Genomic DNA, 14,745 nt, shown 5'->3' with positions numbered 1-14,745 from the left:
TTTCGGTACAACCAAGTAATACGTAGCCAAACATTGCTAATCGACTTTATACAGGCGTCTAAAACTATGAACTGTAAAGCTGCAATACGTCCTTCTAGAGTCACGTTCCGACAAATATAATATATACAGGGTGATTCAGGAGACGTGAGCAGGACTAACACTGCGTATTTCGTAAATTATATGCTACTGTTTCGTATCAGTATTAGTGATGTTAACGTTAATTTTCGAGTCGTGTTGAAAAAAAAAAGCTATTAATTTATTTACGATATGCATGGTCACCCTACAATTAGAATACTAAAACTACCGATATTCTGTGTCAAATTGAATGTCATCATGGTCTGGTTACATTTGAAAACTCGTATCTCACTCAAGTTTGACAGTTTATTTTCTTGGTAATCATAATGCTGTCATTACGGTTAAAGAGGTTTTGTTTATTAATTAGGTCTTGTAGGGTGACCATGATTGTAGAGAATTAAATTTGCCCTCGCCAAAAAGTTAAAAAATAGGAAAAAGTGTGGTTTTTTCACCTAAATACGACGGTGATCAATCAATTATTAGTTAATGAGGACTAGTCCTGCTCCTGCTGTTACTATAGAGACTGGGTTAGTGATCCAGTGTCGTGCGTCCAAAGTTAAAATGACCGTTTTTGTTTTGAGTACATAGATTGACGAATCCAGCAACATAAAAACTAGTTTGATGTATTCAAAAGGTAATTAAATGGCCCCCTTTTTTTAAATATATTTCATTGAATTCAAATAATCACGATTACTTAACAGTGGCGCTAGTGTGCACGTTGATGGGCTCTTAACACCGGGTTAGTGGGATGGTGTAAGTCTTACAACTCGGTCGTGCTCAAATCGTAGCATTTTACAATACAAGTAAAATTACACGTATGTGTAGTGATCTCGTGCTCTACGTAAACGCTTTATAATGCGGTGTCTGTGTGAGCTGTACAAACAGCAACACTCTTAATTTGTCCATCGGTAGACCTTACGCCTTTTGTAATAAGGTTTACGATCTGTCAGTGAACATTGTGGGCGATGGTACACGCGGCGTGTGTGTGTGTGTGTGTGTGTGTGTGTGTGTGTGTGTGTGTGTGTGTGTGTGTGTGTGTGTGTGTGTGTGTGTGTGTGTGTGTGTGACGTCACCTGTAGGGCTCGCGAGCCTGGGGCGGCGCGGGCGGCGGGGGCGCGGGCGGCGGCGGGGCGGGCGCGCGCCGCGCCTCGGCCGCGCGCGAGCTGTACACGCAGCGCACCACGTCCCACACGTGACCCACCTGACAACATCTTACATCAACGAAAAGAACATGTCTAGTCATTCATATTAACATTTCGAGTAATCGCGATTTTAAACATAGGAACATTTATAGACCTTTTGAACTTTTAAAGCGAAGTACTGGTTATATACTTACCTTTTGAATTTTTAGGTTATAAAATATTGGTTTTAACCCTTTGAAGTTGAGCGCCACGCCTCTCGGGTACGACTCGTCATCGTAAACGTTGTCGGAATGCACGAAGGTTGATATTGGGCTGACGCGTGCGTCAGTTGACGTTTTTGGCAGGCAAAGGGTTAAGAAACGTTTGAGAAAAGCACTATATAAACCTAATCGTGAACAAGGAAGAGCTAGAATGCCTAGAAAAGTATCTGTACGAGTGTCGAGCGCCGGGCGTGGCGCAGTGCGGCGTTGCCAGCTCTCACTCACCATGTGGCGGTCGTGAGCGCGCGCCACTCGGGCGTTGTGCGTGGCCAGCTCGTGCGGGCGCGCGCCGTGCGTGCGGTAGAGCGCGGCGCAGGCCACGAGCGGCGCGGCCGGGGCGCGGCGCGGCGCTGCCAGGTGGTACTCACCATGTGGCGGTCGTGAGCGCGCGCCACTCGGGCGTTGTGCGTGGCCAGCTCGTGCGGGCGCGCGCCGTGCGTGCGGTAGAGCGCGGCGCAGGCCACGAGCGGCGCGGCCGGGGCGCGGCGCGGCGCTGCCAGGTGGTACTCACCATGTGGCGGTCGTGAGCGCGCGCCACTCGGGCGTTGTGCGTGGCCAGCTCGTGCGGGCGCGCGCCGTGCGTGCGGTAGAGCGCGGCGCAGGCCACGAGCGGCGCGGCCGGGGCGCGGCGCGGCGCTGCCAGGTGGTACTCACCATGTGGCGGTCGTGAGCGCGCGCCACTCGGGCGTTGTGCGTGGCCAGCTCGTGCGGGCGCGCGCCGTGCGTGCGGTAGAGCGCGGCGCAGGCCACGAGCGGCGCGGCCGGGGCGCGGCGCGGCGCTGCCAGGTGGTACTCACCATGTGGCGGTCGTGAGCGCGCGCCACTCGGGCGTTGTGCGTGGCCAGCTCGTGCGGGCGCGCGCCGTGCGTGCGGTAGAGCGCGGCGCAGGCCACGAGCGGCGCGGCCGGGGCGCGGCGCGGCGCTGCCAGGTGGTACTCACCATGTGGCGGTCGTGAGCGCGCGCCACTCGGGCGTTGTGCGTGGCCAGCTCGTGCGGGCGCGCGCCGTGCGTGCGGTAGAGCGCGGCGCAGGCCACGAGCGGCGCGGCCGGGGCGCGGCGCGGCGCTGCCAGGTGGTACTCACCATGTGGCGGTCGTGAGCGCGCGCCACTCGGGCGTTGTGCGTGGCCAGCTCGTGCGGGCGCGCGCCGTGCGTGCGGTAGAGCGCGGCGCAGGCCACGAGCGGCGCGGCCGGGGCGCGGCGCGGCGCTGCCAGGTGGTACTCACCATGTGGCGGTCGTGAGCGCGCGCCACTCGGGCGTTGTGCGTGGCCAGCTCGTGCGGGCGCGCGCCGTGCGTGCGGTAGAGCGCGGCGCAGGCCACGAGCGGCGCGGCCGGGGCGCGGCGCGGCGCTGCCAGGTGGTACTCACCATGTGGCGGTCGTGAGCGCGCGCCACTCGGGCGTTGTGCGTGGCCAGCTCGTGCGGGCGCGCGCCGTGCGTGCGGTAGAGCGCGGCGCAGGCCACGAGCGGCGCGGCCGGGGCGCGGCGCGGCGCTGCCAGGTGGTACTCACCATGTGGCGGTCGTGAGCGCGCGCCACTCGGGCGTTGTGCGTGGCCAGCTCGTGCGGGCGCGCGCCGTGCGTGCGGTAGAGCGCGGCGCAGGCCACGAGCGGCGCGGCCGGGGCGCGGCGCGGCGCTGCCAGGTGGTACTCACCATGTGGCGGTCGTGAGCGCGCGCCACTCGGGCGTTGTGCGTGGCCAGCTCGTGCGGGCGCGCGCCGTGCGTGCGGTAGAGCGCGGCGCAGGCCACGAGCGGCGCGGCCGGGGCGCGGCGCGGCGCTGCCAGGTGGTACTCACCATGTGGCGGTCGTGAGCGCGCGCCACTCGGGCGTTGTGCGTGGCCAGCTCGTGCGGGCGCGCGCCGTGCGTGCGGTAGAGCGCGGCGCAGGCCACGAGCGGCGCGGCCGGGGCGCGGCGCGGCGCTGCCAGGTGGTACTCACCATGTGGCGGTCGTGAGCGCGCGCCACTCGGGCGTTGTGCGTGGCCAGCTCGTGCGGGCGCGCGCCGTGCGTGCGGTAGAGCGCGGCGCAGGCCACGAGCGGCGCGGCCGGGGCGCGGCGCGGCGCTGCCAGGTGGTACTCACCATGTGGCGGTCGTGAGCGCGCGCCACTCGGGCGTTGTGCGTGGCCAGCTCGTGCGGGCGCGCGCCGTGCGTGCGGTAGAGCGCGGCGCAGGCCACGAGCGGCGCGGCCGGGGCGCGGCGCGGCGCTGCCAGGTGGTACTCACCATGTGGCGGTCGTGAGCGCGCGCCACTCGGGCGTTGTGCGTGGCCAGCTCGTGCGGGCGCGCGCCGTGCGTGCGGTAGAGCGCGGCGCAGGCCACGAGCGGCGCGGCCGGGGCGCGGCGCGGCGCTGCCAGGTGGTACTCACCATGTGGCGGTCGTGAGCGCGCGCCACTCGGGCGTTGTGCGTGGCCAGCTCGTGCGGGCGCGCGCCGTGCGTGCGGTAGAGCGCGGCGCAGGCCACGAGCGGCGCGGCCGGGGCGCGGCGCGGCGCTGCCAGGTGGTACTCACCATGTGGCGGTCGTGAGCGCGCGCCACTCGGGCGTTGTGCGTGGCCAGCTCGTGCGGGCGCGCGCCGTGCGTGCGGTAGAGCGCGGCGCAGGCCACGAGCGGCGCGGCCGGGGCGCGGCGCGGCGCTGCCAGGTGGTACTCACCATGTGGCGGTCGTGAGCGCGCGCCACTCGGGCGTTGTGCGTGGCCAGCTCGTGCGGGCGCGCGCCGTGCGTGCGGTAGAGCGCGGCGCAGGCCACGAGCGGCGCGGCCGGGGCGCGGCGCGGCGCTGCCAGGTGGTACTCACCATGTGGCGGTCGTGAGCGCGCGCCACTCGGGCGTTGTGCGTGGCCAGCTCGTGCGGGCGCGCGCCGTGCGTGCGGTAGAGCGCGGCGCAGGCCACGAGCGGCGCGGCCGGGGCGCGGCGCGGCGCTGCCAGGTGGTACTCACCATGTGGCGGTCGTGAGCGCGCGCCACTCGGGCGTTGTGCGTGGCCAGCTCGTGCGGGCGCGCGCCGTGCGTGCGGTAGAGCGCGGCGCAGGCCACGAGCGGCGCGGCCGGGGCGCGGCGCGGCGCTGCCAGGTGGTACTCACCATGTGGCGGTCGTGAGCGCGCGCCACTCGGGCGTTGTGCGTGGCCAGCTCGTGCGGGCGCGCGCCGTGCGTGCGGTAGAGCGCGGCGCAGGCCACGAGCGGCGCGGCCGGGGCGCGGCGCGGCGCTGCCAGGTGGTACTCACCATGTGGCGGTCGTGAGCGCGCGCCACTCGGGCGTTGTGCGTGGCCAGCTCGTGCGGGCGCGCGCCGTGCGTGCGGTAGAGCGCGGCGCAGGCCACGAGCGGCGCGGCCGGGGCGCGGCGCGGCGCTGCCAGGTGGTACTCACCATGTGGCGGTCGTGAGCGCGCGCCACTCGGGCGTTGTGCGTGGCCAGCTCGTGCGGGCGCGCGCCGTGCGTGCGGTAGAGCGCGGCGCAGGCCACGAGCGGCGCGGCCGGGGCGCGGCGCGGCGCTGCCAGGTGGTACTCACCATGTGGCGGTCGTGAGCGCGCGCCACTCGGGCGTTGTGCGTGGCCAGCTCGTGCGGGCGCGCGCCGTGCGTGCGGTAGAGCGCGGCGCAGGCCACGAGCGGCGCGGCCGGGGCGCGGCGCGGCGCTGCCAGGTGGTACTCACCATGTGGCGGTCGTGAGCGCGCGCCACTCGGGCGTTGTGCGTGGCCAGCTCGTGCGGGCGCGCGCCGTGCGTGCGGTAGAGCGCGGCGCAGGCCACGAGCGGCGCGGCCGGGGCGCGGCGCGGCGCTGCCAGGTGGTACTCACCATGTGGCGGTCGTGAGCGCGCGCCACTCGGGCGTTGTGCGTGGCCAGCTCGTGCGGGCGCGCGCCGTGCGTGCGGTAGAGCGCGGCGCAGGCCACGAGCGGCGCGGCCGGGGCGCGGCGCGGCGCTGCCAGGTGGTACTCACCATGTGGCGGTCGTGAGCGCGCGCCACTCGGGCGTTGTGCGTGGCCAGCTCGTGCGGGCGCGCGCCGTGCGTGCGGTAGAGCGCGGCGCAGGCCACGAGCGGCGCGGCCGGGGCGCGGCGCGGCGCTGCCAGGTGGTACTCACCATGTGGCGGTCGTGAGCGCGCGCCACTCGGGCGTTGTGCGTGGCCAGCTCGTGCGGGCGCGCGCCGTGCGTGCGGTAGAGCGCGGCGCAGGCCACGAGCGGCGCGGCCGGGGCGCGGCGCGGCGCTGCCAGGTGGTACTCACCATGTGGCGGTCGTGAGCGCGCGCCACTCGGGCGTTGTGCGTGGCCAGCTCGTGCGGGCGCGCGCCGTGCGTGCGGTAGAGCGCGGCGCAGGCCACGAGCGGCGCGGCCGGGGCGCGGCGCGGCGCTGCCAGGTGGTACTCACCATGTGGCGGTCGTGAGCGCGCGCCACTCGGGCGTTGTGCGTGGCCAGCTCGTGCGGGCGCGCGCCGTGCGTGCGGTAGAGCGCGGCGCAGGCCACGAGCGGCGCGGCCGGGGCGCGGCGCGGCGCTGCCAGGTGGTACTCACCATGTGGCGGTCGTGAGCGCGCGCCACTCGGGCGTTGTGCGTGGCCAGCTCGTGCGGGCGCGCGCCGTGCGTGCGGTAGAGCGCGGCGCAGGCCACGAGCGGCGCGGCCGGGGCGCGGCGCGGCGCTGCCAGGTGGTACTCACCATGTGGCGGTCGTGAGCGCGCGCCACTCGGGCGTTGTGCGTGGCCAGCTCGTGCGGGCGCGCGCCGTGCGTGCGGTAGAGCGCGGCGCAGGCCACGAGCGGCGCGGCCGGGGCGCGGCGCGGCGCTGCCAGGTGGTACTCACCATGTGGCGGTCGTGAGCGCGCGCCACTCGGGCGTTGTGCGTGGCCAGCTCGTGCGGGCGCGCGCCGTGCGTGCGGTAGAGCGCGGCGCAGGCCACGAGCGGCGCGGCCGGGGCGCGGCGCGGCGCTGCCAGGTGGTACTCACCATGTGGCGGTCGTGAGCGCGCGCCACTCGGGCGTTGTGCGTGGCCAGCTCGTGCGGGCGCGCGCCGTGCGTGCGGTAGAGCGCGGCGCAGGCCACGAGCGGCGCGGCCGGGGCGCGGCGCGGCGCTGCCAGGTGGTACTCACCATGTGGCGGTCGTGAGCGCGCGCCACTCGGGCGTTGTGCGTGGCCAGCTCGTGCGGGCGCGCGCCGTGCGTGCGGTAGAGCGCGGCGCAGGCCACGAGCGGCGCGGCCGGGGCGCGGCGCGGCGCTGCCAGGTGGTACTCACCATGTGGCGGTCGTGAGCGCGCGCCACTCGGGCGTTGTGCGTGGCCAGCTCGTGCGGGCGCGCGCCGTGCGTGCGGTAGAGCGCGGCGCAGGCCACGAGCGGCGCGGCCGGGGCGCGGCGCGGCGCTGCCAGGTGGTACTCACCATGTGGCGGTCGTGAGCGCGCGCCACTCGGGCGTTGTGCGTGGCCAGCTCGTGCGGGCGCGCGCCGTGCGTGCGGTAGAGCGCGGCGCAGGCCACGAGCGGCGCGGCCGGGGCGCGGCGCGGCGCTGCCAGGTGGTACTCACCATGTGGCGGTCGTGAGCGCGCGCCACTCGGGCGTTGTGCGTGGCCAGCTCGTGCGGGCGCGCGCCGTGCGTGCGGTAGAGCGCGGCGCAGGCCACGAGCGGCGCGGCCGGGGCGCGGCGCGGCGCTGCCAGGTGGTACTCACCATGTGGCGGTCGTGAGCGCGCGCCACTCGGGCGTTGTGCGTGGCCAGCTCGTGCGGGCGCGCGCCGTGCGTGCGGTAGAGCGCGGCGCAGGCCACGAGCGGCGCGGCCGGGGCGCGGCGCGGCGCTGCCAGGTGGTACTCACCATGTGGCGGTCGTGAGCGCGCGCCACTCGGGCGTTGTGCGTGGCCAGCTCGTGCGGGCGCGCGCCGTGCGTGCGGTAGAGCGCGGCGCAGGCCACGAGCGGCGCGGCCGGGGCGCGGCGCGGCGCTGCCAGGTGGTACTCACCATGTGGCGGTCGTGAGCGCGCGCCACTCGGGCGTTGTGCGTGGCCAGCTCGTGCGGGCGCGCGCCGTGCGTGCGGTAGAGCGCGGCGCAGGCCACGAGCGGCGCGGCCGGGGCGCGGCGCGGCGCTGCCAGGTGGTACTCACCATGTGGCGGTCGTGAGCGCGCGCCACTCGGGCGTTGTGCGTGGCCAGCTCGTGCGGGCGCGCGCCGTGCGTGCGGTAGAGCGCGGCGCAGGCCACGAGCGGCGCGGCCGGGGCGCGGCGCGGCGCTGCCAGGTGGTACTCACCATGTGGCGGTCGTGAGCGCGCGCCACTCGGGCGTTGTGCGTGGCCAGCTCGTGCGGGCGCGCGCCGTGCGTGCGGTAGAGCGCGGCGCAGGCCACGAGCGGCGCGGCCGGGGCGCGGCGCGGCGCTGCCAGGTGGTACTCACCATGTGGCGGTCGTGAGCGCGCGCCACTCGGGCGTTGTGCGTGGCCAGCTCGTGCGGGCGCGCGCCGTGCGTGCGGTAGAGCGCGGCGCAGGCCACGAGCGGCGCGGCCGGGGCGCGGCGCGGCGCTGCCAGGTGGTACTCACCATGTGGCGGTCGTGAGCGCGCGCCACTCGGGCGTTGTGCGTGGCCAGCTCGTGCGGGCGCGCGCCGTGCGTGCGGTAGAGCGCGGCGCAGGCCACGAGCGGCGCGGCCGGGGCGCGGCGCGGCGCTGCCAGGTGGTACTCACCATGTGGCGGTCGTGAGCGCGCGCCACTCGGGCGTTGTGCGTGGCCAGCTCGTGCGGGCGCGCGCCGTGCGTGCGGTAGAGCGCGGCGCAGGCCACGAGCGGCGCGGCCGGGGCGCGCGCGCGCCGCAGCACGGACGCGGCGCCGTCCGGGAAAGCGCGCTCCAGCGTGGCCTGCGCCGCCGCCGTCAGCGAGCCCGCGCGGGGCTGCTTGCGACTAAATAAATGGCAATTGGTAAAAAATAATACGATTTTTTCTACTCGTCGACTATAATTGTTGAATTAAAATTTCGTCTACCGAACTGCAATCGGGTACTTTTAATGTATAGGGTCCCAACTCGACTATAATATTCATTTCGAAACGGCATAACCGACTATAATGAAATTGACCAATCACAGCTCGCCGCGATCAAGAGGACGAAACAAAACCATAGTTGTATAATAAACAATTGCTTCATAAGTCAGAAACTCGCATGCGACACCCTTAACATTGCAACATCCATAGACTACGGTGGCCAAAATCGAGAAAAAAACTGTCTGAAAATTTAATTTTGCGCGGAGCAAGTACCAGGGCCTCATGAGTTACGAGAAAATGTCCTTGATCAACCCGCCGGGCTGTGGCGGCCGGGGCGGGGGCGCGGACGAGTATGAAGGTATCGCGGCTGCTCACGTATCTTGGCTGTATACTTTTGGATTATTTACCTATATGATTCTACTAGTTTAAAGTATTATTTTTATTGACTCGTAGAAAAAATATTGTATACAATAGTGAAATAATCAAACTTTTCAATCTCGTACCTTACTACTACTCAACTGAAATGCTCTCTATTATATCACGATTGTATAAAAAATTCACGATTGTGTATCGGCTGAAAATGTACGAAAAATTGCCGGCACAGCGGACGCAAACTATTAGCGTGGGGGTCGGTGCTCACCCCAAGCCGGGGAGGTGCCTCTCGTCGGGGAGCGGGGCGGTGGGCAGGGGGGGCAGCGGGGCCTCGGGCACGGCGGAGGCCAGCTCGCCGCGCGCCGAGATGCTCACGCCCTGCGGGTTGGCCCACAGGACCGGGTGAGCCGCTTCGTTGAAGCGGTGACGGTATAGGGAACAGTCCTACGGACAAAATGTACTATATTAGGAACCTATATCATGAATTAAAAGCGCTGGTAGTCTAGTGGTAGGAGCATGTGACTTTCAATCCGGAGGTCGGGGGTTCAAACCCCGGCTCATCCCGATGAGGTTTTCGGAACTTAAGTACGTCTCTGTGTAAGTGGCTACACGTAGGCACGTACGTCCAACACGTACAGTAGAGTACTCACTCGGCTGGTTGACAGGAACGCGTCTAACGTCGGCAGCCAGGCGACGGCCGTGCCCACGTCTCTGTGCACGTGGCTGCACGTGGGCACGTACGTCCCACACGTACAGTAGAGTACTCACTCGGCTGGTGGACAGGAACGCGTCTAACGTCGGCAGCCAGGCGACGGCCGTGGCCACGTCTCTGTGCTCCGCGAACGTGGCGAGGGGAACGTGGGGGCGACGTACGTCCCACACGTGGACGGCGCAGTCTAGCACTAGAGCGCAAGATGCTACGTGGTGTCTGAAATGACGAGTATTATACAGGGTGGAAAGATAAGTCGGGCCCTGGAGGGAAACTACCTTAAATCCTTAAGACGGCTCATTTTACTTAAAGGAGACATTCTTTTATTTTTTTTAAAGAAACAAAACTGCATTCAATGATTTTTCTCTTTTTCTTCAATTTTTCTTGTCTAAAAAAATCTTGAGTACTAAATATTAAATTTTATGTATATTTTGTACGACAGACAAGTGTAAGTCCTTATGTTTCTTGGAGAAATGTTATCATTAACGTTAACTGTATCGACTAGTGTAATAAAATTGCGAGTGTTTATTTTTTGGAATTTTTAGTCGGTTCTAGTCCCAGGCGAGGCAAGCGAATTTTAGAAAATCTTTGAAGGCAGTTTTGTTTCTTTTTAAAAATAAAGTAATGTCTCCTTTAAGTAAACTGAGCCAGCTTAAGGAGTTAAGGTAGTTTCCCTCCAGGGCCCGACTTATCTTTCCACACTGTATACAAAATATTTCAGGATGTTCAGTAGCAAAGAAGTAATAGTTCGTAGGTTTCTAATAGAGCCCGAGCTAATCCTATAGTCTATTGTTAAGTAAAACCGCTCGTGCCACGTGCTATAATCACCTGCATAAAAAGTACAGCACTTCGGTTACTGAGTGCCGGCTAGGAACTATACTTAGGGTCTCCGTGCACACTAACGGAGGCAGTTTATTAGAAACCTGGTAGATTTCGTGAAAAGTGTTGTCTACGCAACATTTCAGGCATAACTTGGCAGGACAAAGTGACCAATCAGAGGGTTCTTGAAAAAGCACAGCTGCCCAGTCTTGCCGCTCTTCTCAAACAGAGACGCTTGCGGTGGCTGGGGCATGTGCACCGGATGGAACCCTTTAGACTACCTCGACGTGTCTTGCTTGGTGCAGTTGCAGGAACCTTGGAAGACTGATGCTGCGCTTTAAAAACTATGTTAAGCGAGACATGTCTGCATTTGAAATCGACCACAATGCTTAGGAAGCCTTAGCTGAAGACCGTGATGGATGGCGCAAGCGTGTTGTGGAGGGGAGAAGGCTATGCGACCAAGCCTGGTTTAATGCTTTAGATAGCAGGTGTCGCCGAAAGCAAACCGGGCCTGGAACCTCAAATGGCATGAGCTTTCTCTGCCAAAAATGTGGGAGGTTGTGCCGCTCACACATTGGCCTCCACAGTTACCAAACCCGTTGTCTAAACAGCAATGCATAAACCTCTGTCTGCAATAGACGGAAAGGCCTGTGATGATGAGGTTTCGTGAAAGAGCTAGAGAGGCACAATAATTGTCCATTTACGGCAAATGCCCAGTAAAACCAACTAAGTAAGGCGTCATTTATAAATCAGTTCAGCCAGCCTGGTTTCGAAGACAACCGAACTCACTTGCGATGTGGGCGCCACTTGACATGGCCGACGGACGCGATGGTGTATATCGTGTGCTCTAGTGTAGGCTTCCCGTGTATGTCCCACACCTGAAACAATTACTCATCTTAAGATAAAAGGAAGACAGATTCAAAACAAAATAATAATAAACTTAAGTCACGATGTTATTATCTACTTCATTGTAATTAGTTTTAGTAATTAATTATTAATGGTTTAATACCCCATTAAGACAAATGTGTCGTTTTTAGGAAAAAGGTCACATTGTCGCTTGCAGGGTATAAAGATACAAGCAAATTACGTCCTTACGATAAGCGACGAAGGCGGTAACGTTTTCAAGCAAAAAACCTTTTGATTGAAACTTTTAAAACTAATTGACAGCTACTGCTCTGGACATGTACATACATATACCGTGTAATGAATGTAATGGCTCCTCTACACGTTGGCCAATGCCGGCCACTCCAAGGGACGCATTTATGCGTTAGAGGGAGCAAGTGATATTGCTATCTCATTCTACCGCATGGCTGCGTCCCTTGGAGTGGCTGGCGTTGGCCCATCGTGTAGAAGAGCCATAATGATCTTATGATGTGAAAATAACAACAAGCCAACAATATATGCCAATGTTGTTCCTAGATATTCAATATAATAGCTGGATAATATTCACATTTCGTTTTGCAAAATAGATAGCCATCACATAGACAAACAGATAAGCGTCAAAAACCAACGAGAGAATAAAAATATAAAGCGATCAATACTGCGCGTAGCTGGGTATAAATATGACGGATGTTGGACACGAGGCTCGGGTATCATATCATACTTTCAGACTCATTTACCTACCAGACGTACCTACTCATGTACAAGTACATGCCCTTGATTCGTCAGGCTAGACAATAGAGTATACAAGGTGACTGACCGATCACTTCACAATACTAACACCGACACTTACTGGCCATCGATGAACCTTATGTATACGCAATAAGGCTTACGTTATATCAGTTGGCTGTGGACGATGGCACGAGGCGCTTATCGCGACCTACTTTCCGCAGACACTTGTTGGATTATGCAAATTATATCAACATATTTAACTTTATATTTTGAGTCGTATGTTAAGGATATAAGATTCAAAATCGTACGCGTTTGTCTTTATTGTGACCGATTTAAACTATGACCCTTATCTATAGTTTTAGCCGAGTGGTTTTGAACTGTAAATACAAAGGTGTTGGGTGGGTTTTGGAATGTAGGTGTTTGATTATTTAGATCTACGGAGACTAAATACGGACGCGAGTGGTATTTTTGTGCTGGACCTCGTTTCTGGGTGATAATGATAAGTGCGAAATGTTTAGTCACAATCGTATCAATATGCATTTTATTGGGATTTCAAAGATGACAACCATTTAAAATCATCATCATCATCATCTCAGCCATAAGACGTCCACTGCTGAACATAGGCCTCCCCCTTGGACCTCCATTCGTACCGGTTGGAAGCGACCCGCATCCAGCGTCTTCCGGCGGCCTTAACAAGGTCGTCCGTCCATCTTGTGGGTGGACGTCCTACGCTGCGCTTACTAATCCGTGGTATCCACTCGAGCCCTTTTCGGCCACTTTCGACTTTTCGACTTTTCCATTTAAAATAAAAGATAAAAAAGCTCACAATTTATTGATGATGTACAACGTAAATATTTGATGGTCTTGTCTCTCGACGCCGTGGCTAACACTGGCCCGCGATGCGCGGTGAACTGTACCAGGGTGAATCAACTTTTTCTTGTCACTAGTTGCCATGGTTACGGTCTCCTGAGTCACTCTTAAAATATTTATTATATAACTAGTATTTCTTATTTAAATGAACCAAACTTGATTTTTTTGGTAGTTATAAGGCCTTTCCATAATGGGACATCTAAGCACGTTTGTAGATCATGGTACAGCAGCTCTTCTAAGAAACTATGCTACTATCGTCTCCTCGCTGATGGGACAGAATAACAACAAGAAATAGTTGATCGACCCACCAGGCAGTGCTTAAAAACGTCCCAATACTGGTACTGGTTCCTGGTATATACCTTGATGGTTTTATCCCTCGATGCCGTGGCTAACGCAGGGGCAGTAGGATGCCAGTCGCAGGCGAACACCGGTCCAGAATGCGCGGTGAACTGTACCACACAGCGCTCAGAGCGACGTACGTCCCATAACTGGACAGAACCGTTTTCGGACACGGCGGCAAATGTATGTGCCTGGTGTGGACTGAATTGGACATCCCGGATTGATTCTGTATTACTGGAAAAGGACAATTGAGTTTTTTTAAAGCAAGCTATTGCAGGCTGTACTTTTCTGTATAATTGGGCTGTAACGTAATTAACTATGCCAAATTTCAGCAGAAGCCAAAACATTTACCTAATGAAAGTTCTGGCGACTTCCTTCATCCGTAGATCGAAGCACTTCATGGTGCCATCTTGAGAGCCGGATATCAGCAGTGCCGGGTCCGTTAGGTGGAAGCTCACCTGCAAAACACGGAAATAGTTAAAAAAACTTTTAAAGTCAAGTTTTATGAACTTTTAAAGTGTAATACTATTCAAACAATATGATAGGCCTGCGCAAACCCGCGGAACACAGCGCAGAGCACATTCAATTCATATTTTTTCCTATATCAATTACATTAAGGTATAAATTTGAATGCTCTGAGCTGAGACCAACCTCGAAGCATTAGAGGGGGGACGGGTCAGAAAATCCTTAAATTCGTGTGACGTAATTATTGGATAATTATAAGTCCGATCTGAACTACTACTCTAAATGTACCATGGTTGCAATAAAGAATTATGAATTATGAAATACGTACTTATAAGTCCCCGCTTACGATTGATGCACACAGGTTTAGATTATCTAGAACCTAATTAATTTTGCCATGATAATTTCAAATAATACTAGGTTCATTCCAAATTATTAACTCTTACGTGTACTCAGTTGCGAACTACATACCTTATTAACAGTCCTCTTATGGTCAGAGAACACATGCTCCTGTTTGGAGCGCCCGGAGCGCCCGAGGTTCCACACCACGACAGCTCCATTGGTAGCAGCAGTGGCTATCGTGTTTTCTACAATAAAAATAGTTAAATATTTAATTTTAAAGCAGAATCTGTATAATACCGGAGTGCAGATCATTGAACAGGGTTTGCTACGCGCAGCTAGGGTTGCCATACGTCTGGATTTGTCCGGACATGTCAGGATTTTTGACCCTTTGTCCGGATTGCGGCCGGACTTGGTAAGTGTCCGGATTTTTAGGAATGGCCTTACAAAAAAAATGTTTACCTTATATACTGCGTAACGAATGCGATGCGGCGCGGGCGCGGGACGTGCGCGCGCGGGGAGGGGGCTATGGGGTCGGGCGTAGGGAAAAAGAAAGGTAAATCCAGGATACAGTACACCGCAGCGAGCAGCCAAATCTCTGTTACAAGAAATGTCCGTATTTTTAGGGTGATGTCCGGATTTTTATCAGGACATTTAATCCTTCCATATGGCAACACTACGCCAGCGCACACTGATGAGGGAAAATCCCCCGCGATACCGTGAGTGCCCGGCAGATATTGCTAATGTCTACTAAAATAGAAGCACTCTCTGTTCTAGCAGAATGCAAGATGCCAT

At 59.6% G+C, this 14,745-nt stretch overlaps 2 protein-coding genes across 2 annotated transcripts in view; both read right to left on the bottom strand.

Moving 5' to 3' along the window:
* Window positions 1-14,745, bottom strand: part of LOC134669938 (mucin-3A-like) — a 208,873-nt gene that overhangs the window by 60,850 nt on the left and 133,278 nt on the right. The gene's annotated exons all lie outside the window — the stretch shown is intronic.
* LOC134669937 (GATOR2 complex protein WDR24) overlaps window positions 1-14,745 on the bottom strand; it is a 35,087-nt gene that overhangs the window by 17,653 nt on the left and 2,689 nt on the right. The window contains exons 3-10 of the mRNA XM_063527555.1: window positions 14,083-14,198; window positions 13,501-13,607; window positions 13,170-13,383; window positions 11,119-11,207; window positions 9,570-9,729; window positions 9,070-9,245; window positions 8,138-8,351; window positions 1,149-1,276 (exon numbers count right to left, since the gene is read on the bottom strand). Coding sequence (XP_063383625.1) covers window positions 1,149-1,276; window positions 8,138-8,351; window positions 9,070-9,245; window positions 9,570-9,729; window positions 11,119-11,207; window positions 13,170-13,383; window positions 13,501-13,607; window positions 14,083-14,198 — 1,204 coding nt within the window. The remainder of the gene's footprint in view (window positions 1-1,148; window positions 1,277-8,137; window positions 8,352-9,069; window positions 9,246-9,569; window positions 9,730-11,118; window positions 11,208-13,169; window positions 13,384-13,500; window positions 13,608-14,082; window positions 14,199-14,745) is intronic.

Source organism: Cydia fagiglandana, chromosome 13, assembly GCF_963556715.1.
Source record: "Cydia fagiglandana chromosome 13, ilCydFagi1.1, whole genome shotgun sequence".
Classification (NCBI taxonomy): domain Eukaryota; kingdom Metazoa; phylum Arthropoda; class Insecta; order Lepidoptera; family Tortricidae; genus Cydia; species Cydia fagiglandana.
This window is presented reverse-complemented; position numbering and strand designations above follow the sequence as displayed.